Source organism: Molothrus aeneus, chromosome Z (genome assembly GCF_037042795.1).
Source record: "Molothrus aeneus isolate 106 chromosome Z, BPBGC_Maene_1.0, whole genome shotgun sequence".
NCBI classification, from domain to species: domain Eukaryota; kingdom Metazoa; phylum Chordata; class Aves; order Passeriformes; family Icteridae; genus Molothrus; species Molothrus aeneus.
Window position 1 is genome coordinate 46852714 of NC_089680.1, and position 21815 is coordinate 46874528.

The 21815-nt window shown below is 39.4% G+C and overlaps 1 protein-coding gene across 1 annotated transcript in view; it reads right to left on the reverse strand.

Annotated features, from left to right (window-relative positions):
* Window positions 1–341: 341 nt before the first annotated feature.
* The window catches only part of DGKQ (diacylglycerol kinase theta), an 81387-nt gene continuing 59913 nt past the window's right edge, over window positions 342–21815 (reverse strand). Inside the window, exons 15-23 of the mRNA XM_066569747.1 lie at window positions 21055–21170; window positions 13272–13423; window positions 11768–11916; window positions 10984–11165; window positions 9391–9491; window positions 5062–5208; window positions 3878–3989; window positions 2336–2488; window positions 342–1204 (exon numbers count right to left, since the gene is read on the reverse strand). Coding sequence (XP_066425844.1) covers window positions 1034–1204; window positions 2336–2488; window positions 3878–3989; window positions 5062–5208; window positions 9391–9491; window positions 10984–11165; window positions 11768–11916; window positions 13272–13423; window positions 21055–21170 — 1283 coding nt within the window. The 3' untranslated portion in view covers window positions 342–1033. The remainder of the gene's footprint in view (window positions 1205–2335; window positions 2489–3877; window positions 3990–5061; window positions 5209–9390; window positions 9492–10983; window positions 11166–11767; window positions 11917–13271; window positions 13424–21054; window positions 21171–21815) is intronic.

The window sequence follows — 21815 nt, forward strand, 5'->3', positions numbered from 1 at the left end:
CAAAGACTTGAGAAGCCTAGCGAGGTAAGTGAATTTTCATGATGACTCTTGCATTCCCAGTTATTTGAAGCCTAGATGCTAAGGCTCCTCAGTAAAGCTATGCTGCACATCAGTTCAGCTCTAATATATGACTGTGCTAATTTACTTAATTGAACACTAAGTGGTACTTCTTTTAACCTAATTAATGATAATTCTTGAGCTTGCTGTTATGTAACAGCAAGCAACATTAATTTCCAAATTAATGAAAATGAAACAACACAAGTAAAGTCAAGACAGAAGAGTCTGGTGTCAAAGTTAATGGTTTCAGTGATAAAAAAGAATTGGTATAAAATACTATTGCCTTGGGTATTCTTGTTCCTTTTTATTTTGAGAGTTGTAGCTGATGAAATTCAAATGCCTTTTAAAACTGGCTTTGGCTGAATAACAAGGAACTAAGCTACAATTGAAAAATTGCTCTACAGGCTGTTTCCCCTTCATTCATGCTGTCCAAATACTGTTGAAGTAAATGCTCTGAAATATTTTGACTCAACTGTTCTAGTACTTTCTCTCTTCCCAGTGCACTGGGATCCTTTTACAGAAATAATCTCTCCTGTGTTTTGTGTTTTTCTCTTTACACTTGTACTGTTTCATACTGTTTTACTGTGCTGTTTGGACTGATCTAAGGAGCTCTCAGCAGCTCATGCTTTTGCCTTTTTTTGGTTAAGATGCTATTGTGAGCATTAATTTAAAGGAACATAACAATAACATTTTCAGTTATAGAACAATTAAAAAAATTATCTATGGAATGATTTTCTTTAAGAATGAACTGGGAGGAGGGAATGATTTTTTGTGAAGGCAAATGCAGAAATCTCAGCATCTTGGAATCTGTTTGGCTGGGAAACAGCTTACAGAAAAGCAACCCCAAGTAAACATTTCAGATGAGACAAGTGGTACATAATAGTTATTTGTGACAATGAGGTACTATCTTTGAAAGACAAAGAAGAACCCAGTACTATCAAAATGTAATGAAAGGCACGCTCATAGGCAATACTCTTCACGACTTGTCTGCACTCGGTTTTCCTGGGCCAGGGTGGTATCTACCATAGGAATGAACACAGGTCTCCCCTTTGCGTCCTCCTTCAGAGAGTGATGTGCTATCCACCTTCATCTCTTTCAGGCTTCCAGTTTTTTTCTGCTTCTGCTTGGATTTTTTCAACATATGGACCTAAAATTGAAAAATTTAAAGGAAGGTATTAAAATATCTGTAGTCATCAATTAGCTGATCTAAGGCAACAAACTAACAACCAAGTAAAAAGCTGAAAAACTTTTTTTTATGTTGTGTAGTTGTGTAGTCAACACAACTATCTGGTGCACCTATCCTTGTAAAGCTATAGGATTTACTGCTTTTTTTACATAAACATATGCACATTATATATATGAATGTGTGTGCATATATATTCCTGTACACACATATGTATATATACCCATATATAGAGATAACTAGTCAGTAACCTGGTAGAAGAAGAAAAAATGTTTCTCACTAAAGTACAAGTTAGGTTTGCTCTCTCTCTCACTTTCCATTACCCTTCCACTTCATCTCATGAAAGGAACAAAGTTTTAACATATTCTGAAACTTTGAAGTATGACCCTCTCTTTCACTTCTCAGCAAGGCAATGGTTCTGGTACCCCTCCCAGTATAGCTATATATCCTTTGAGCTTGCCTACAGCAGCATATGTCTGTAAGTTGAAAAGGCATCCCTAAGGTGGCAAGCAAATGTGCAGACTGGTGTGTACCACAGTCACCTACTGCAAAATGTTTATTTCACAATTTCAAAGTCAATAGAGAAGTTAAATTCTTAGGGAGCTGATGCTGTCTTTTATGTACACATTGAGATAATCAAGAAAAAAACAGACACTGATTACCCAAGTCTTTTTCACAGGCCTTGCTCCTCTCTTATTAATTTTTCTCCTTTGCTACTGCTGTCTAACAGACCTTCCCTTCTCCAGCAGACTGATTCCTACCTCACACACTGCACTACTACCATGGCCTTTATACCTGCCCTGCTCCAAGAAAAGCAACACTACCTGCAGATCTCAATACAGAGGAAAAATTGGATCCCTAGGACAAAGCTCAGGGACTATTTTTTTAAACATGAGCCTCATCTGAGCCACTGGAGAGAGCCTTCAAACTGTGCTCTTTAGAAATTTTTTTTCTTAGAAATTGTCGTGTCAGTTACCACGTAGCGCTAAGCAGCTCCTTTAGGGTTCAGCATGAGAACACAGACAAGCAATATAATACTGTAAGATCCAGTGCAGGAACAAAGTCAAATTGCTAAGAGAAACCCACACCCAGTACCTTTGGTCCTGCAGCAGAAATTATAATCTGGCCAGGGGCCTGAATCCAGGGCTCTCCATCAACTTGAACTGGAATTGGCTTTAGGAGCGTTACACGGAAATACGAGCCTTGAGCTATGCGGATTCCTGATCGAAAACCACCTTGGACTTGACCCTGTTAGGGAGTAAAAGCCAGGATATCAATCACCCCAAGTAACAAGAAGTACAAATACTAGCTGCAATTAAACTGGGTGGATATTATTTTATTCTCACCTGACATTTTAAGTTTCAGCTAAAAAACTGCTTAGGCAAAACTAATTATTAATTATTTCAGCAAGTCCAGGAAGGAGAACTCCCCTGCAGGCTGCAGGAGGCAAAACAACTCCCAAAGCAAAGCTGTTTGTATACAAAGGTTGGCCAAGGACCATACACTCACAAAGGTCTTGTTTGCTTTGGCTACCCCCTCCATAACACAGTGAATACTTCTAGAAACACCTAATTATACACACAGACTTTGGCACATGTGAAATTCCAAAGTCTAAAAGCAGTTTATTAATCAGAGAGAGTTCTTCCAAACTCAACTCCAAATGTGGGAGTAAAAACCTTAATATCACAAATCCAAAGCACAGGTTTGTTAACATTTATACTCCAAAGCTGCTTCTACTTTCACAAAAGATTTAAGGATCCCTACCAAAACAACTCTTTAGTGTATTTTAGAAGATCTAAATTACAAAATAAAGCCGACCAACACTAAAGATTGAGCTCCACAAAATTTAAGCACCTACGTTTCCATTTTTGGCAGTTTTATGGATTAGTTATCTCTAGTTACCTGACCACATATACTTTTTCAGCAGCAGATTTCTTTAAACAGTGGTAAGATACAAAGACAAAAATAACCTACCATCCCACAGGAGTGCATTACTAATGGCAAATCATTGTAAAAATATGTAATACATGAAAGAATTAAAAAAGAATTCCATAAGTTGAGTCATAATATTCTTTGCAGGAACAGCATACCACCTGCTTGATGTAGCATTCAAATCAAGAGCATCAAGTATCATATTCTCAGTGATATGTGTTGGAAAGCCTGTCGCAGATGATTATAAAGCAACCTGTCTTGATGGAATCTCCACTGTGATTGTAATGAGGTACAACAAGACTTTTCGCAAATACACTAGGTGAAGGGTGCATGTTTTTGTAATATTAGAATAAAATCTTGCTTTCATCCCATGAACCATTGCATTTGGACACCATGATACCTGTTACGAGAAAGCCAGTGCATTCCATAATACAGACATATATTTGTATTTATATATACACATATATTGCATAATATATATATATATGCACATATGTATGTTTCTCTACTTGGTTCAAAGTCTAGTTAAGTCACGAAGCATAAAAATCCCCATGGATTTTTAACAAGTTCTCAATTCCTATTCCTTTTTCTTATCCAACCTTAACAAAGAGGCATAATTGCACTTGGAATGCGCTGCTTGTCACAGAAATAAGCCTGTCCCATAAAATGCATGTTTCTCTTGAGCTGACTGGGATGCCAACTCACCATGTGCACGACGCCAGTCACACCAACCACCTCCAGCAGGCCGTCATCGATGCGAGGCTTCTCAAAGCGGTTGTCACTTTCAGAGCCCCAGAGGTCGGCCCCAGAGCCCCAGCTGTGTGGAGAGCACACCTGTGACCACCTGTGCTCTGCCCCCAGGCATGCTCCCTCGTGCCCTGCTAAAGGTGGCTGGTTTCATAGCCTTCAAAAGCTACACGCTCTGCTCCCCCACCAGCTGGAGGGAGCAGTTTTCCTGCATTGTAAAAGCAGGAGCTCTTTTTCTAAAATCTGGAAGAATTTTTATCAGATCTTTTAGAAGTAAAAGGAGCGAAGTAAATAGTTTCAGTTGGAAAGCAAAGGTGTAAATAGGAAGAAGGTAACTCTGTAGAGTTTTAGATTGCTGGGAAATACAGGTTACAGCTAAACTAACCCTTAATTTTCAAGACTAAAGAACTTGGCCAAAAGCACCTGTAGTTAGGCAGATATTCATGCACTTCAGTCCTCTGAAATGCTTCTGACAATTTAAACCATCTGCTTTTTGTGCAGTACTGACCCTCCCCACTCAAATCACTTGCTTATTGTTTTGGCACATGAACTACTTATCACTTAATTGGGATCTTTTCTTCTCCACAGCTCTCATGTGCAATGTGTATTTCTGTACATGTAAAAAGGAGTATTTGAATAAAACATTTTCAGACTGAAACGCAAAGAGATACAGGTTGTTTAAGACAAGACAGTACTTGAAAAAATAATAGCAGGATTAATTACCTGCTGGTTTTGTGCAAATAAAAAACCTACCTCAATCAACATCACATCTAAGGAAGCCAGATCTCCTGTGGAATTACACAACAGTTACTCTAGCTCCCTGCAGGTGTCAAGGAAGCACTCATAGACCTGTAGAGGTATCTGAACTGTGGTCTTCCATGGCTACCCAGGTAGCATCGCACACTTCATGTATATATTGACCAGTTGCCTGTAGGACCTGGGCAGTGTCTTACAGTGAAATCCTGGCCTTCACTGCAGGAACTGCTTAGGTACCGAGTCCCCAGCATGTCAGAAAGTGTGTGCAGGTTGATTGTCATTGATCCTGTTACCTAGCCATTTGGCATTGAATGCTCAAATACTGAGCAGCAATTCTAAACACACAGTCCAGCATGCCCACAAGGGATCCTTCCTCTTCTTTTTACCTGGGTATATTAATAAAGATGAGTCCTTCTATACTTGGTAACTCCACCTCGTGCTGGTCCACTTGCAGCTTTATGTCCTTGTGCAGGTTTCTAGTGTGGCTTATCTTCTGCAGCCCAACTTTCACATAAACTCCCTTGTTGTGAAACCTAGGAGCAGACAAGGATCTTGTAACTAAAAGGTAAGGCAAAGCATAGCACTCTTCCCTGTATGTATACCACTATTGTCCTCTAGCAGGTATATTTAAAGAGTTTTTCAATTTAAACCCATTTCAAATTCTTCTAGCTTTACTGCATAAAAACAAAGCATAAACCATGAACTGCTACTCTACATACCTTTACTTAAGGGATGATTCTGCTGTTGAGGCATGTGCAGATTGTGAAATTTTATTACAGAAAAATGGTCCCTTCTTGAAGCATTGCCTGAATACAATGCCTCTTTGAAATGTAAACTCCTGGGCCGGAAGATTACATTTTTGACTAAGACTTAGAGGTCATCATGACCAATTTTAAATTGTTTTCTCAAGCAATGCTACAATACTTATGGCAAAAAAAATTTGAAAATCTTTGCTTTATACATTCCTAATTCATTTGAAATATATTTAGCTTCAGAATCTTAAAACAGGTTTAGTAATCTCAATTTGTGACAGAGCTCTAATATCTCTAATTTTAGAATAAAAAAGATGAGGAAGATTTTTATAGCATCCCTAGAAATGGCAAAATATTTTAAGAATAACATAAACAAAAGATGGTCAAACATACAGACTACTTTCTTCTATAATGGAAACCTTTGGATACATGGCTTTCAGGGCAACCTTTAAATAAAAAGCATAAATTTCCATTATTTTACTCTACTAGTACATGGTTGTTGTTGGAATTCATCTCTGCAAAATCTCTCTAGCATTACTTCTAAATACCGTAGACATTAAAGTGGGGAAGACAGCTAATGCAGGTTACAGCCAAATCTTCAGACACTTACTTTTCAGTTATCTTAAATTATTACATTGGGAATGATTAGTCCTATGTCCTAACAGTTTAAAATAGCACCAAATTAAAGGTACTTCAGGTAATACCATTTAACATACACTTCTGCTCCATGCAAGATGTGTCTATGCTAAGACAGCTTTTGTCTAATTTGGATACAACTGAAAAATACTAGAATATCAGTAGAAAACACAACACTTGCAATATCCCCAAGAAGTACTAATTTCTCTTGCATGAAGAAGGAAGCCTTCAGAAACTGAAAGAATACTTCACAGTGCCCTAACTGCAGAACAGTTACATATCTCTGTAAAATAAGTACAAACTTGCATTAAGTTGCGCAAAATATTCTCCCAAACCTTGCATTTAGGAAACTGCTTGCCCTGGCAATCTCCTGCCATTTTGGATGGTACAAATAAGATGTGATCTCTTCTGCAGTATGCAATCCTAAAGACTGCTCCAGGATCCCCCTGGGAGTGACTTGGATGAAGACCAGATGCCTCCTCAGCAAGTTCACTGACAACACAAAGCTGGGAGAACTGGTTGATACCCCAGAGAGACCTGCAGCCATTCAGGGAGACCTTGACAGGCTGGAAAGATGGGCAGAGAGAAACAATCTGAAATTCAACAAAGAACAAAGGGAGAGTCCTGCATCTAGGAGAAATAATCCCGTGAACCAGCACAGGCTGGGGGCAATCTGCTGGAAGGCAGCTCTGAGGAGAAGGACCTGGGTGTCCTGGTCCATGTGTCCTGTCCATGTCCTGAACCACAAGCTGTCCACGTCCATGTGTCCTGGGGGCCAAGAGGCCAACTGGATCCTGGGTGCAGTAGGAAGAGCATAACCTGCAGGTCGAAGGAGGTGATCCTACCCCTCTGCTCAGCCCTGGTGAGGTACATCTTCAGTCTGTGTCCAGTTTTGGGCTCCTCAGTACAAGAGAGACATGGAGCTCCTGGATTGTATCCAGTGAAGGGCAACAAAGATTATTAAGGGACTGGAGCATCTCTTTAACCAGGAAAGGCTGAGGGAGTTGGGCCTGTTCAGCCTCAAGAAGAGAGGGAACCTTATCCATGTCTGTAAGTGTCTGAAGGGACAGTATCAAGAAAACAGAGCCAGGCAACAAGCAAAGGCAAGAGGCAATGAGCAGAAACTGATGCACAGTAGTTCAACCTGAACATGAGGAACAATTTCTTTACTTTTCTTTACAATGTCTAACTGAGCACTGGAACAGATTGTCCAGAGAGGGTATGGAGCCTCCCTCACTGGAGATATTCAAGAAGCATCTGGAATACAATTCTGTGCCAAGTGCTCTGGGATGACCCTGCTTGAGCAGGGAGGTTGGAGAAGATGACCACTGTAATCTCTTCCAACCTGACCCACTCTGTGATTCCGTGAATGAAGGCAGATGCCCTGTCATTAAATTTTACACTGTGAAAAAAAGTTATATAGTTTGGCAGTCACCAATGCAAAGACCATCACTGTCACAATAGACACTATTTTTATCTGCCTCACAATGCAAGATGAGTGTTGAATTCCTGCAGGGGTGTTATCACTGCACTTTGAGCTGCTAGCTAAAGATAAGCAGTCCAGAGCATAAAAAGAGACTGTTCTGAGTGAGGCCAGAGAGCACACAGCTTTTGGGACATTTATCAGTCTAAGGTCTTGCTTCAGAAGAGCACTCAAGCCTGTATTTCAAGGACTACCTGCAATTTCTGTTGCCACAATCCAAACCTTCCTGTTCTGCACTCAAGAGTAGTGAGCTTGCCTGCCAGCAGCTGTGGCATCTTGCATTAAGTAGATACCACTTTTAGTTAATTTACTAGAAATAATTTGGAAAAAAAAAAGAAATCTAGTATTACTGGCAAGAGCGTGCACTTGCTTATGATGGGGAAGCATAAATTCAACTATTTTAGCAGTCATTTTCACAGGCAGTCAAAGGTAAATATCATCTGTCAGCACTGTTAGCATGCACAAGCTTTTGGCGTCCGCAAAAATGTACCTCAATTCTTTATTTCATGTTTCCTTTACAGAAGGATATACCCTTTAGATTTGGGAAAAAAAAATAATTCTCTTCTTTCCCACAAGTCCTTCAAGTCACTCTGCAAGAATGATACCAAGACATTGTCCACTGCACTATGGATGCTGCACACTGGGAAATGACTGAGATGAAGACAAGGATGAAAAGCACACAGGGCAACAGCAATCAAAGTACATCCCTTAAATGCAGCGGCAATAAGAAGAGGATTTCAATATTTTGAAATGCTGCAGCTTTGCAAATATGGAGTAGTATATTTTGAAGAAAGAATGAACATAACTTGTACATTATATTAACTGCACAAGTCCATCTAGGAAAGTTTCTCCTACTAGAATGGACACTGCCGCACACAAACTTATTACCTGACTTTACTATCAAAGATGCTTTCAGTCAAGTATTGAAAATGCAAACCGGTGGCTAATAGCAACTTATGTACTTACATCAACAACTGTATTAGTCAGTTTTTAAGAAAAGCACCATGAGCAATGCCTGTAATGACAGGCAGAACACTACAAGACAGGTTGGATTACACCTCATTGCACTCATAACTGGTCAGAGAATATTTTTAATGGTTACAGTTTGAACACTGCATAGTTGTAACTGGCTGTTGTAACTCTGAGAACCAAGAGACAATTTAGAAGGCATTTAATCACAAACACAGAGGAGAGCAAACAAAACCAGTTTCTATAAGTAATTACTGATTAATTACACAGACATGATTTCTTTTGCTTATCAATTTCAGCAATTATGGGAAGAAGAAAAATTCCCATTACTGGTTGATGTGCATGCCAGAGAGGAGGAAGATCTCGTCAACACATTTTTAATATCATTCTCACTTGAGATATAGAGAGTTTTTATGCTTACATGCAGGTGCTGCAACAGCACTAGGCAAAACAAAAAAACGTACAGTAGAAGTTCTGAACACTTCTGAACAGTGTTTATTGCTCATGTAGCAGCACTGCCTTCACTCTTGCAAAAGGCTTTGAGCAAGAGACATTTCCACTATCTCAAAAGTTCACTAAACTCAACAATGCAGTTATTGACAACTAAAAATACTGAATAACAATGACATGGCTTCCAAAAACTGCTTTGTTGCTCTCTCAGTAGAGGGAAAAAAACCCAAACTATACCCAAACCAACAAAACAAAGTAACTTTGTGTCTATGACTTCCTGGCTAGCTTAATTCCTCCTTGTCCCAGCTCTGCCACAAGCAATATTAGTGGATACCTGTAGCATTTAAGATTATCATTTGCAGTATAAGTTCGAAGTAATGCAATACCACAAAATTGACCTTCATACCTAGTTTCCCCAGGATTACCTGCTATTAAATTTCCCTGGTTCTTCTTCTCTAGCGTGATGAAAGTCCAAGCTCAACTCTGCATCAATGCCAAGACCACAGTAATTGTTCATCTGTACAATCTGACCAAAAGAAAAAAAAAGGTATCATTTCCTGCTTACATTTATAAATGAAAAGTGAAGACATTCCAAAGTTTTTCAACAAAAGCAAGCTTTGCAGATGATTCTTCCAAGTCACTTGCATCTTAACAGATTCTGGAAAACATTTTCCAGAAACACTGCACTAAAAATAAAGCTGCATGAACAACTGTTGACATGCTTAGTCATTATTTCCAAAGTATCAGAAACTTCAAAATTTAATATTTTAATTAAAAGTAAAAGGCATAATAAGGCAGAAATAAAAACAAATGCAGAAATAAAACCAGAAATAAAACCAAATGCAGAAATAAAACCAACTCAACCTCTCAAAGCAATTCTATGCAATAACTCCACAAGCTGCTGAACACTAATGCCACTATTATTTTTGGCATCAGCCATGGATTTATATTACATCATTGGGAAGACAATCTTACTTTAGAAGGTGACCAGCTTACACCAGATGAATGAACAACTTGACTTCACCTACTCAGCTGCATTTTAACTAGCTCCCTATATGCCAACCTCAAGTTTCTACAGATTTCGACCACTTTTTCCATTAAATCTTTCTCTGCATGCCAGTTCATTCCATAACTCTTTTATCATAGGCCTTATTCTCCCATCCTTCACTTTTAAAAAAAAGATGGGAAAAAAAGCCCCTGTCTCCACTAAGTGAAAAATAGCTGGAACCTGAGCATCTTAAATCCTCCAATGGACTTGTAACGCCTAGGATTTTCCAGTGACCAGACTAAAATCCTGGACAATTGCTACCATTGTTATGATTTCCTGTTTCCTGCCTTTTTTTTTTTTTTTGCAAGCCCCTTGTCCAATTTCTTTCTTTCATCTGAAAAGAGACAGAATTCACATAGAGCTCCAAAATCACCATTTACAGTCAACATTTTTATTTTCCTAAACAGAAACAAGTTCATATGAACCAAGTGACAGTGACTTTCACTCAAAACAAAAAAAAAGCAAATAACAGATGGCACATATACAGAAACACAATAGCAGTAAGATGATGGAAGGATTTACTTCCTGTATATGGTAGCAACTCCTAGTAATTTCTTAAACTGTGAAAGAAAAGATGAGAGTGCCTCTTGGGGAAGGGAATGTTTTTTGGTTGACACTCCAGTTTTACAAATGTTTTGGCATTTCTTCCAAAGCCTTTTCTTATTTGAGAAATTTTTTTTTCCAGCTGAAGCATGTAGGAACATCATCGTCATGTGAATATTTTAATTAATCCTCTATCAGATGCTTTTTGCTAAACAGCGACAAAAGATGCTCTGCAGTCAACTAGCCCTGCCAGAACCGAAACACTAGGTCCAGACGTGTGCTGTATTCACTAGGAAACACCCCAGTAAGGCCCAAGCACAAAGACAAGTGAGCAGTAAAAATTAAACTATGTTAATTCCCATCCTCTTTGTGATTTTCACTAGAGCAACAGTTCCTGAGAATCACACCCAAACAGTGCCCAGCTTACCTTGGGAGGCTCAGGTTCCGCAATGCCATTTTCTGCTCCTTCAGCTGGCTCTTCTGCATCCAAAAGGATAGTCCAGCGATCCATAAGAACATCGTCTGCCTCATCCACAGAAACCAAAATGGAGTATGGGTCCTCCCCACTGTAGCCAGCTCCCCAGCGCAAGACTCTCCCCAAGTCATTACCTGGGCAACAGTGAAGAACACCAAAAGGTGACTGTTTCACAATCAGTGCATCAGCCCGGTTTTACAAATCACACTGCACTAAGGTGCTCCAATCAAGTCACAGAACTCATTCATTTGGAAGAAAGAGTTAACTAGCACCAAAAAAAAAAAAAAAAAATCAAAAATATCTAAGCTGTGTTGTGTCTGCACATGTGCTTACCACTGCATACAGACACACTGGAGCATTTTCACAAAAAGTGGTAGAAAAAAACCTGTTGTGGAGTTGAGACGCTAGGAAGCAAGTAAGTTTGCTGTCTACAGCAACGGCTGATGCACCTGTGTTTGTCAGGAGGAGGATATTTGCCCTCCCAACTCCTGCCCACTCACCCACACACATATCAACACTCCTGCTGCTTGTTTCTCCTGATGCTGTTTTTCTGACTGTCAGAATAACTGACTGTCATTTCCTTGAAAAGCTGATACTGTGGTTTACTTTCCAGCACCAGCCTGAACTCAATCTTGTGGCATCTCAGCTGCAAAACCAAGTCCTGTGTTGGACTGATAAAGATAAAACCTTCCAGAGGGCTTCTGTGCTCAGCTTCTGTTCTTGCTGTGATTCTCACCTGTTCCTAAAGGTAAGATGGCAACTGAGGGCTCTGAGCACACCAGCTTGTGCCTGATCTCCTCGAGGGCACCAAGGACCCAGCCAACGGTGCCATCCCCTCCGCACACCAGCACTCGGAAGGAGGGCACTTTGGAGAACGTGTGAAACCTCCATCGTGAAGCGAAGCACAGGGGAAAAGAAAAGTTACAATGGAATATAGGAAATGCAAAGTCCCAATATGCTATTTAAAATAACACAGTATTATTTGATTTCTGTTCATGCCCCTTTACCATCAGATTCTGGATCAAATTCAGCAAAATTAATAGAAAAATATGAAGTTGTAGATAAAGATGATTTTAAAAGGAGTGAAAAACCATATTCCTCTAAAATTCTTCACAGACAGAACTAAATGGTTAATCACTTCCTTTTTCAAGGGCACAGAGACCTAACTAGTCGTAATTTCAATGTGAACATCTGTAAATCTCTAAATCCTAGAGGAGATGTTGATTATGGGTGGTGTTTTTGTACTTAGTCATAGGTATCACAGTACATTTTCTTCTTAATAGTACTGTTTTCCTGGTGATGCTTACCTTTTGTGGCTTTTCATCCTACATAGCAACATATCATGGAAAATAATTGTTATTTCCCATTGCACAAGAAGCAATGAACAAGTGGGAGCATTTTGCCATAAAGCTACAGAAAGATTCCAAAGCCAAAACAAAAGGAACTGGTTACTGAAGTTGCTTAAAGTGCATTAAAAAGAAAACAGAATTATACAGCTCTGACAGAAAAATTAGTTTGTGTATCTTGTTTATCTTGTCTCCTACATAAGCTGCATTTTTCCCACAAAGCTTTTGTTTTGAAGATCTTGTCATGACAAGTTCTTTGTTAAGTAGTAGTGAAGGAATGAGGAATAGGCTACAGCTTTCAGTTTTATGAAGCTGTAACAAAGTGGGGTTCATTAAATCAAGTCATCAGTTCCTGTCTTCCTACAAGCACATTATGTTCTGTTCCTTGTAGAAATGTTGCAGCTGTGATCAGGCAAACCCTGTTAATTCTGCAACTGCGGCCAAGTTTCAAGAGTCAAAATAGAAAATTTTATTATACATTCCTGGTAGTTCCCATGAAACATCAGAAGAAATAAAAGCAAAAATCCACCCTCATCAGGAAATGTTACATTTCTCTTTCCATCTCCATTCATTTATAAAATCTATTTATTTTCAATAATTATTAAATATGTGCTACTGTAAAGTGCATGTGACTTTCCCAGGGTCAGACTGTGCTAGATTTGACAAAAGCATATACATCAGGAACTACTCTATTCTCTTTTCTTTAGATAATCCTAAAGTTTAAATATGTTCTCACAGTAAGAGCAGTCAGAAGGAAATGATCCACTGCCCTGATCTTCAGGCACAGAACAGAAGAAATTTAGATCTTCAAAATAAGTGTCTACCCTTTAAAAAAATAACAGAACAATGTAAATTTAAAAAAAAAACAAACAAAAAAACCCCAAGATGACTTACCCAGGCAGTGGGCCCCCATTGGTTAGTTCAAAGACTTGATGTGGGTTCAACAACTTTCTAAAACTGTACAGCAGATCCCGGCCTTTTAGACCACCACTTTTTGGATTCACAAATACAAGAAGTGGGCAACAATTCTGTGGTATCTTGGAAGCCTGAAAGAAGACAAGAAAAAGGGTAAGTCAATGCCATGAAAAGGCAGGAAAATTATACTGCATCTCAGAAATACTACCTGATGCTTCCTTGATGCCGACTAAAAAATCCAGATTCTATAAATAAAAAGATTCAAGGTCCAGCCAATGGACAGGTTAGCTGCTGATCTTACTTCCCTATGAATTTAAGGCTCCTTAACCGATTCCAAGTACACATTTGAGCCCAACATGAGAAACAAAGGCATTTTAAGTAGCCCTTCCTACACATTTTCAGTAAACAGCCTGGCTAAAGAACAGTGTGAGGGATAAGAGTTCTGTACAATTAAAACAGTTTCCCTGAAAAGCAAGAACTTCTCCTCAAACCAACTGAAAAATCTTTCTTTAGTTTTGTGATTGACTTAGAATGCATGTCAATTTACAAGGACAAAGCATTTAAAAATTAAGATGTTTGGGGCAGACGGTGGTGTACTTCTGCCTATGAAATTAGAAGCTGAAAGCTTCTTTTAAAAATATGTAAGCTAAGCTTTTCCATCATGAGGATTTACTCAGGGGTGCCAGTATCTTATGACTTACTGAAGCTGCTGCTGAAGGGACCATCAAAGCCTCCAGAAACTGCAAAGGAAGCCACTGGACATGGTAGAAGTGTGATTTCCTGGGGCACTCCATGGACTGCATAGGAGCAGCCTCACTGGAGGTCAAAATTTCCAGCCAACAGATGCACCTTGGGACTAGTGCTCACTCAGCCTGTCCGCCCATAAATAGTTCTGTAAAATTATTTCTAACTAGTTCTAGAAAGATTAGAAATCACCAGCACACCTTTCATCCATCCTGACACAAAGCTGGGGTGCAGGTACATGACAGAAAAGTCCACTGGACATTTCAACAACTGCACCTCTAAACAGAAATGTTTGCCATGGTCCCTAAGTTGTGGTAATTGTTATTTACAAACTGGACAGCATTCAGGGAACAGCAATTTGTCATGCAGCTGACCGGATGGATTCAGGGAACAGAACAACAGTGCTAAATATAAGTCAATTTAGACAAGAATGATTCAGGGGTCGGTGAGGCAGCAGCATGACTGCAGCGTGCAAGCATGTGGAGAGATACCAACAGCTACAGACGGGAGGAGGCGGCACCCAAAAAGCCTTTCAGCTGCTGCCTGTGAGCAACCACCAGAGACCATGATCTGAGGCGAACAACAGAGAAATTGGGTCAAATTTATGAGTTATATTTGTGGGGATGAAAAATGGAGTCCGACATTGAGACACCCCACACCTGTGACCTGATTTAGGCACTTTACAAACAAATGATTGTTTGGGTCTTCACAGTACTTGGGAGATTTCTTCTAATTTTCTGTTCTTAGAAGAGCTGGGTGCTAATCCTCTGCAAGTCACACCCTGCCAGATGTGTCAAGATGCTGACAAACATAAAAATCCTCCTCCTCTAACACTGCATGAGAAATGTGCTCTGCCATCCAGTGTGACTCATCTCTTGATAAAGAGAAAACACATTGAGAAGAGGAACACTAAGCAGGTATAAAAGCACTTTATACTAAGGTATAAAAGCTGGTGAAGCAGGCACACACTGATCCCTTCTTTACTCATCCTTCAGATTCTACAAGACATTCAGTTTGAAAATTTATCTTGAAAAACAAATGAGCCAAACAAGGGCTGTTTTGGGGGACAAATAGCAAAAAGAACCTCATGCTTTATTTTACTGGAAAGGTTCCACTGCAGACAAAAGAAGTAGGTTGATAATAAAGAGGCTGAAAGCTGTACACACAGCTCTCTCCAAAGGAACCACCTTCATGCTAGACTGACAACTGAAGTCAAAACACCTTTGGCCTCTACATTCAGGCCTTATTGGAAAGGGGGAAACAATTACTCAAAGCATGCCCAACACATAACAAGGGTAATATATTCATTTCTGTTAAGCACATGGAAAGGATATTTGTAGGCAGCAAAGGAAGTCTATGGAACATAATGTGCCACTGTCACAAAAGGTATTAAGTCAACAGCTCAAAGATCCACGCATCCCAAAGAGACAAGTGGATTTCGTCTCCTTGAGCCATTCAAGAATTAATGGAAGAGTAAGCAGAGATCTGGTGTTTTCAGAAGCAAACGCCATCTTGTTACTCTGTCAGTTCCTGCACCATCATCTGCCATATCCCACTTAGAATAGCCTTTTGATAATCACAGAATCATCAAGCTTGGAAGACAACTTTAGGATCATGAAGTCCAACCACCCACCCAGCACTGCCATTGTAACATGTAAACCACTCAACCACATCACCATCGGATCCAAATGCCTCTTAAACACCTGCAAGAATGGTGACTTTCCTGGGCAACCTATTCCAATGCCTTACCACATTGATAGTGATATTTTTTTCCCCCTAATATCTAATCTGAATCTCCTGTATCTCAGATGGAGGCCATTTCCTCTTGTCCTCTCACTGCAGGCCTGGCAGGAGAGACTGACCCCCACCTCACTGCACCCTCCCTTCAGGGAGTTTTAGAGAGCAATGGGGTCAGCCCTGAGCCTCCTCTTCTGGACACTAAACAACCCCAGCTCCTTCAGCTAGTTCTCATAAGACATGTTTTCTGGTCCTTTCATGAGCCTTGTTCCCTTCTCTGGACACACCCCAGCACATCAATGTCCTTTTTGAAGTGAGGGGCCCAGAACTGGACACAGCATACAAGGTGTGGCCTCACCAGTGCTGGGTACAGGGGGACAATCACTGCCCTGGTCCTGCTGGCAACACTATTGCTGATACAGGCCAGGATGCCAAGAAGGCCACCTGGGCACACTCCTGACTCATGTTCAGCCAGATGTTGACCAGCATCCCCAGCATCCCCTTTTGTGCTGGGATGCTTTCCAGCCACTCTGCCCGGCCTGTAGTGCTGCATGGCGTTAAATCCCATGAGTAACAGAAGGCAGAGCAGCTCTGAAAGGAAACAGCATCTCCCATGGGGTAACAGAGCACATTGTTCCCTTCCAGCACTCCTTGTCCAGCTTTTACTCTGCCCTACCCTCTCTCCTGTCCACTTCCCATTTCTTCCTCTTCAGAGCTTTTTAAGTACATAAATTTATCTCCAGCCATTTCAACTTTCTGAACAAAACTAGCAACCTGAAATCTCAGGCTTGGTATAATGCCTGGAAACTTGTGGGGTGTAAAAAAAGAGGGCTAGCAGTGTAAATAAAAAGAAAATAACACGAAGTTCTGCAGCTCGAAGTGACAAAAACTTTTTCAAAGAAGAGCAAAGAAACCAGCCCAGCTCTGGAGTCTAACAAATACCTTACTTGAATGTAAGAACATTTGATTTTCTTCTCTTCTTCAGGAAATCAGTTTCTAAAATTACTGGTTTGGGACATTTAGAAGTGACATGCTGAACACATGTTTTATATTACTTGCTTTTAGAGGCACGTTCTAATGCACTGGGTTTTAAACCAAGTAACTGAAATAATTCAAAGGCAACATAAGGGAATCACAACTATTTCTGAAACATGGTACACTCTAAGGCGTTCAAAAGCAGAGCTGTATTTTGTAAAATTGTCTAAGATCTTACCCAAGTAACATAAATTCTTGTAAATATGTATTTACTGTAAATTGCCAACTATATTTCTTATCAAGTGTCAATACTATACCTAAAACCCCCCAAACCAGTTAAATATACACCCCGAATGCTACTAAGATTCACAAGCAGCTACAGAGAATGCCTGGAGCTAATAAAAAATCTGTACGTAGTGTAAAGTGAATAGTCCTACTACAAACCCACCTTTGTTAAGGTAACTTCCAATGTGAATTCCTAACTAAACCCATTTAGATGCAGTTATCCAGAATAAAAAGAAGATTTCAAGAAAGTGCTTGTCCTTACAGTGAACTTGCTTCCCATCACAACTCTTCATTAAGCTTAAAGGAGTAAGAAACACTGCTAAATCCCAGATAATGACCAGCTTTTAAGAAAATTATTTTTGGTAAGAATTAAAAAGTCTTAACAGTTTGTACAGTAGTGCAGGGTGCTGTGCCTTCTCAAGAGCACACTCTTTGTTACAATTACAGACAGCCACAAGGGTAGCACTCTAATGCTGCTAAATTTTTAAAAGTTCTTTAATAAAGCCCCAGTGGGGACAGAGGAGTGAGTTTGTTACTGGGCAGAAGAGAGTATGTGACTCACAGCCCGAGGACTCCCTTCCCCCTTTAGCCCTGGCTTCAGTACTGTGCTTGAGGAGTGAAATCTGCAGAAGGGTTTTGTGTTGGCTGGCATTCAGGAAGGAATTTATTGCTCCTTTCTTACAGACAGCTGAAGGAGGCTGCATGACTTAGACACTCTGACAATCACTGTGAATTGCTTAATTTGTCAGGAGTAGCACAACATGGCATTAAACTGAGCAAGATGTTTATTATCCATGCTAATCCCCTTTCCATTGACTGTACTGTGTAATCCCATCTCACAACAAAGCAGAACAAGGCGTTCTGTGTCACCAGCCCTACCAGTGTGACAACCACAGCACATCTTCCTGGGTGGTGGGCTGACTCCAGGAACTGCAGATGTCTCTGACAAGTAGAACTCAACATTTGCAAATGCCTGCCAGCAGCATCTTCCATGTGCAAGGACTCACAATGCCTCAAGCACAAATTTTCTCCACCCTGGCCAGAAAGGACCCACTATCTGATGAGAAATTATGTGCAAGGTGTCACAACAGTAGGAGCAGCAGCTGGGTCAACCCATAAGCTTTTCTTTATTTTTTGGCATATTGCAGAAATGGAAGAATCACAGAATCATAAAAGTTGGAAAAAGACATCATTAATTCCAACCTTTGACTGAATACCACTTGTTGACTAGACCACAGCACTAAGTGCCATGTCCAGTCACTTCTTGAACACCTCCAGGGATTGGTGACCCCACTGCTTCCCGGGGCACTCCATTCCAATCCTTGAAAACCCTTCCAGCAAAGGGTGAAAAAGTTAACAACCCTTTCAGAAGGGTGAAAAGCAGCCACTCATGTTTTGGCGAAAATGCTCATTTAACTACGATGCTTTTAAGATGTAAATATTTGTGTGAGGATTTAGTAGAATGAATGAAATGGAAAGTTTCATCTATTTGAGAACCTTCTACTCATTTTCCTGCTACTCTTAACAAATATAAATGCAGTATATCAGAGGGCACTCCACTAGTAAAAGGCATTCCTGATAAAGCCAAAAAAAACTGTGGTGATTTTGGCTTTAAACAACTGTCTGCTGACTTCCTTGCTTGCCTGTGCTGCAAAAGAAGTTCTGTTAAATTAGTTTTGAATTGAAAGATTTAGTCCTGCAATGTCTTTCACCTTGAATTGATACCAAAGAGTGAAACCAAACTGTCCCCAAAGTTCCTTACACACAGCAGCTAAACAGGTTTATAATATACTGCACTTTTTTTTTTCACACTCCAGTGGAGAGAGTATTTTCATTTATTTGAATACTGTGAAATGAAAAAGTGATTAAATTCCTAAAGGCCTGAAACAGCAGAACAGATCAACACATCTGACAACACTAACTGTTTGACTTTCTAATAAGCAGCTTATGCAAACTGATTCCGCTCAGACTTCTCAGTAATGGAAATCAGAGGGTGAATTGCCTTGGGTAGACCTGAGCACGCTAGACTTGAACCATGCCTCCTCCTTATGTCTAACACTGAGTAAGCAAATCTCACCTCAGAAAAATAAGACTAGCAATCTGCTAACCACCAATACTTCTGTGCTTTTACCAATTTTTAAGAAGGGATATTTTGGTTTGTTGTTTTTTTGTTGGTTGGGTTTTTCTTTAATTTAACTGGCAATTTGGAAAAATTATTAGCCCTTCATTCCCAACTTCTTTGTATTTCACTCACAAAAGAAATGTCAAACATAGTGTAAATTTAGTATTGTGTCAGTTCCTGTGTATTTCCTGGTACTGTGTTTAAATCAACACACATATAAACAAAGACTATTATCATCATAGGCTAAAAGGATAGTCTGGGTTGGAAAGTACTATGGGAGATCATCTAGTTCAACTGCTACCCAAAGTAAAGATGGTGATCACCCATTAGTCTGCCCTGGGTAACTAGTAAATGGCATAAGCCTGGGTGGACAATCATACAAAAAACTACACTTGAAATATCATTTAAATTAACTCTTGGCTCCTTGCAGTGAGATGACCAAATATAAACAACACATGCTGAAATGGAAACACAATGTTTGTGCTGGTGTATTAGAAATTAATCACTAGCTGTCCCCTGAACTGGAGTTTCTAAAAAATATCTTGCATCAGATAAGAGATAGCAATGTCCACATTCTCCTGGCATCAAGAAGTTCTCTTCAAACATATCCAGTGTCAGAAAACCAGACATATGTAATCAACAGAGTGGAGTATGTTCAACTTCACACCGCAGACAACAATTATAGGCTCATAATGGATTTGCCTAAAATACACCTAAAACAGCTATCCAAAAATACATCCTGCTTTCTGTTTCTCACAATAGGCACTCTGAAACCTAGTCTGGACAAGGGGGCCTTGATTTCTAAGAACTTCACAAAATGTAATTCCTATACACACAAGGCTCTCAGTTTTTTAGGAGGGGGTGAAACTTTTGATTTTGCCAGTTGCATGTGAGCACTACCACTAGTATCTACCCATATAAAAACCATATAATTTTACCTTCAGAAAGTCTTGACCAGTGTAGGACTCATTTCTAAACAGTGAAAGCAGGTACGCGAATAAACAACTATGGCCATTGAATTTGATATCCTCCTATATAAAGCTATTTCATAATTCCCACTAAAAATGTAATTTTTTTGGCCTTCTGTGATGTTCCAAGAAGTCAAACCAGGACTCACACTTTGCTTGCCATAATGCAGTTCCAAAAAGATAGTAATTGCAAGATACTTTCTGCTGAGGTGTTGTGTAACTACGGCAACACTCTTTTTTGGACAGAACCTACATAATCCTGATTAAAAATATCACTTCACTCAGTTAATCATTTTCCTCTTCTCACATTGACTCACTTTATTAACATGAAACCTATTATTAAACAAACTGATTCACATGAAAGTGATTAGTAACAACAAGAATAAATCAGAATCAGGCCTGAATTTGTGAAAGGACTCTTGCACTAAGTCTTTCAGAAGACTATGTTCTTCTGAGATCCTCAAGGGGTAAACAAGGTCAAACTGCCTCTGCTACAGAATGGGGGAAATGAAGATAATATCACTGTGAAAATAAGCAGAAGTGTTTTACCTCACAGTTAATGAGGAAACACATTTAGCTCCCATACCAAAGTCTGTAAGCATTTTAAGACATACCAGCTGAAACTGAAACCCCATTTAACATTTTGATCACTGAAAGAAACAAAGAGAAAGAAAATTTGTTTTCCTCTTCTTTATAGTTGTACAGTTAGGCAGTTGTAGATTGACAGTTGAACAATAACAGGACAAATTACTTAACTCACTGAATTTATCATATACATGAAGTACAGGCTCTGAAGTTGGTTGTTTTTTTTCACACTACTTATAGGCCTATTTGAATAAAACATATTTTCATTTAGTTCTAGCAGAAAGAGTTTTAAGGCAGTAGTTTTTTTCTTTTAAAGACATTTTTTAAATTCAAACCTGTCTCTTACCATAACTGCAGGAATCACCACAGCATTCAGAGGCTTGTCATTGACAACAGTATCTTTAACTAGCATATATATTCTTTCAGCTTCAGAAAAACATGAAATTTGGAGTACAACAGCACCTGTAAAGAGGCATCAGAAATACTTTTAAAGAAATACTTTTAATATTTTCTATTATTATTATTAGAAAATAAGACTCATATTACAGCAAAAGTTTACTCAGTTTACTGAGGCCATTATTCAGCAAAACTTATTCTGTAGTCGTTTGTTATCAGCTGAATTGTGTTATTATGTTTTCAAACCTTCCTTCCTACCCTCAGATTTTTGTAAAAGCAAAGCAACTTGAAGACAAGAACTGCAGCACAGAACTAATGCATATTTAAAGATTTCCTTTGAGCTTCAGGGGTAGGGCCTATTTGAATACTCTTCATCATTACTAACATTCTGTTCTCATCGTGTACAAGTGACAGAGGTATCAGGTTTCATTTGGTATCCAATTATTAAAAATCCAGTAGTTCTGTTCATTAACAATATCTCAGTAAGAATTACTGCAAGCAAATATTTGGGCTGATAATCAAGTTTAGATCTTTATGTTTGCTTAGGTTCTGAATGGAGAAGCTGGGCAAGGGAAGACAAAAGAGAAAAGACAAAATTAATATTGACAAGTTAGTGTAAAGTAAGATATTTGGTGAGGGGGAAAACAGGGCAGGATAAGACAAAAATGCAAAATGGACAGTACATGAGATGTAGGCTGGCAACATAACCTG